Source organism: Arachis ipaensis, chromosome B06, assembly GCF_000816755.2.
Source record: "Arachis ipaensis cultivar K30076 chromosome B06, Araip1.1, whole genome shotgun sequence".
Lineage (NCBI taxonomy): Eukaryota > Viridiplantae > Streptophyta > Magnoliopsida > Fabales > Fabaceae > Arachis > Arachis ipaensis.
Window position 1 is genome coordinate 9,434,681 of NC_029790.2, and position 1,218 is coordinate 9,435,898.

Below are 1,218 nucleotides of genomic sequence, written 5' to 3' on the forward strand. Positions count from 1 at the left end.
ATTAATAAACACGAATTGATATACTAATATGTATAAAGAAAAATGTTAAAACCAATAATATTGATTTAAATATAAGACAAAAAACATATAACCTGAAATTCATCATATAGATATACATTGAAAAAGCAGACTAGTCGCCGTCCACCGACTATAAACGTCCACATGAATATTGAATGTTAATATATTTTAAAGTTAATTTAGATATTAACCCTATATTTATCCATTGAATGTTATTATATGGATCTAATCAGGTGCTAAAAGAAGTAAATTAATTAAAACATGTGTTTGACTATGGAAGAACATGTATGTTAGATGTAACATCAGAATAAACCTAACAGCCTCCCTGTGATTTGGTCGGTTTAATTTGCATCCAACAACTAAGACTAGATGATCGGTTCTTTACTTGTTTCTAATTAATATGCGGCTAAGTGAGGCTTCAAAAATATTCTCGTGTATAATGTAATTTGTTCTTGAACCCTCGCTTTGGTATAAATTCTGAGATAAACAGAAAACGAATAAAATGGATTTATACGATATGATAGTGATGTTGTCGTCCTAATTTGCTGGTTATAACATTAAAAGAGTAATCAAATAGAGAAAGAGAGAATCGCGTTCACACACAGATGAAGGTGGTCAAAGGCAAAGGGTTAGTAGTAGCTAGCTAGGTATACGTATGAAGGCGTAAGCGTCTACACATACATATATACCTCCTGCAACCTGTTGGGAGTTGTCCGTACTGAAGAATTACCGGCAAGTGCCGGTGATGAAGCCTTCTTCTTCATCTTCTTTTTGTTGCTTTTTCACATTCACCAGTCACCAGCCACTACTATTACTACTATACATACAAGTTGTCATTTCCACTTTCTAGTTTTAGTTAAGTTTCTATTCCCCTTCCTTCTCCAAAACACTTTCTTCTTCTTTCTTCCAAAACCCAAAATAAATGATGCAGTAGGAATTAATAGATGGAGAAGAAGGAGATAATGATGAGTGTGAAGATGGAAGATGCATCATCGCTATTCAGTTCTTGTTACAGCAACAGCAATAACATTCCATTATGGAGCGTGTTTGATTTGTGTCAAGAAACAGAGGAGAAGGGTTCTTTAGGGTTTATGGATCTACTTGGTGTGCATCAAGACTACTACAACGGTGGTGGTGGTGGTGGTGCTCCTCTGCTTGCTGATAATAATTCTCCATCTCAGGTAGCAGGGAAGGATTCAA

The 1,218-nt window shown here is 35.1% G+C and overlaps 1 protein-coding gene across 1 annotated transcript in view; it reads left to right on the forward strand.

Moving 5' to 3' along the window:
• The window catches only part of LOC107646061 (probable WRKY transcription factor 23), a 1,970-nt gene continuing 1,307 nt past the window's right edge, over nucleotides 556–1,218 (forward strand). Inside the window, exon 1 of the mRNA XM_021103906.1 lies at nucleotides 556–1,218. This exon is cut by the window's right edge and continues 2 nt beyond it. Coding sequence (XP_020959565.1) covers nucleotides 963–1,218 — 256 coding nt within the window. The 5' untranslated portion in view covers nucleotides 556–962.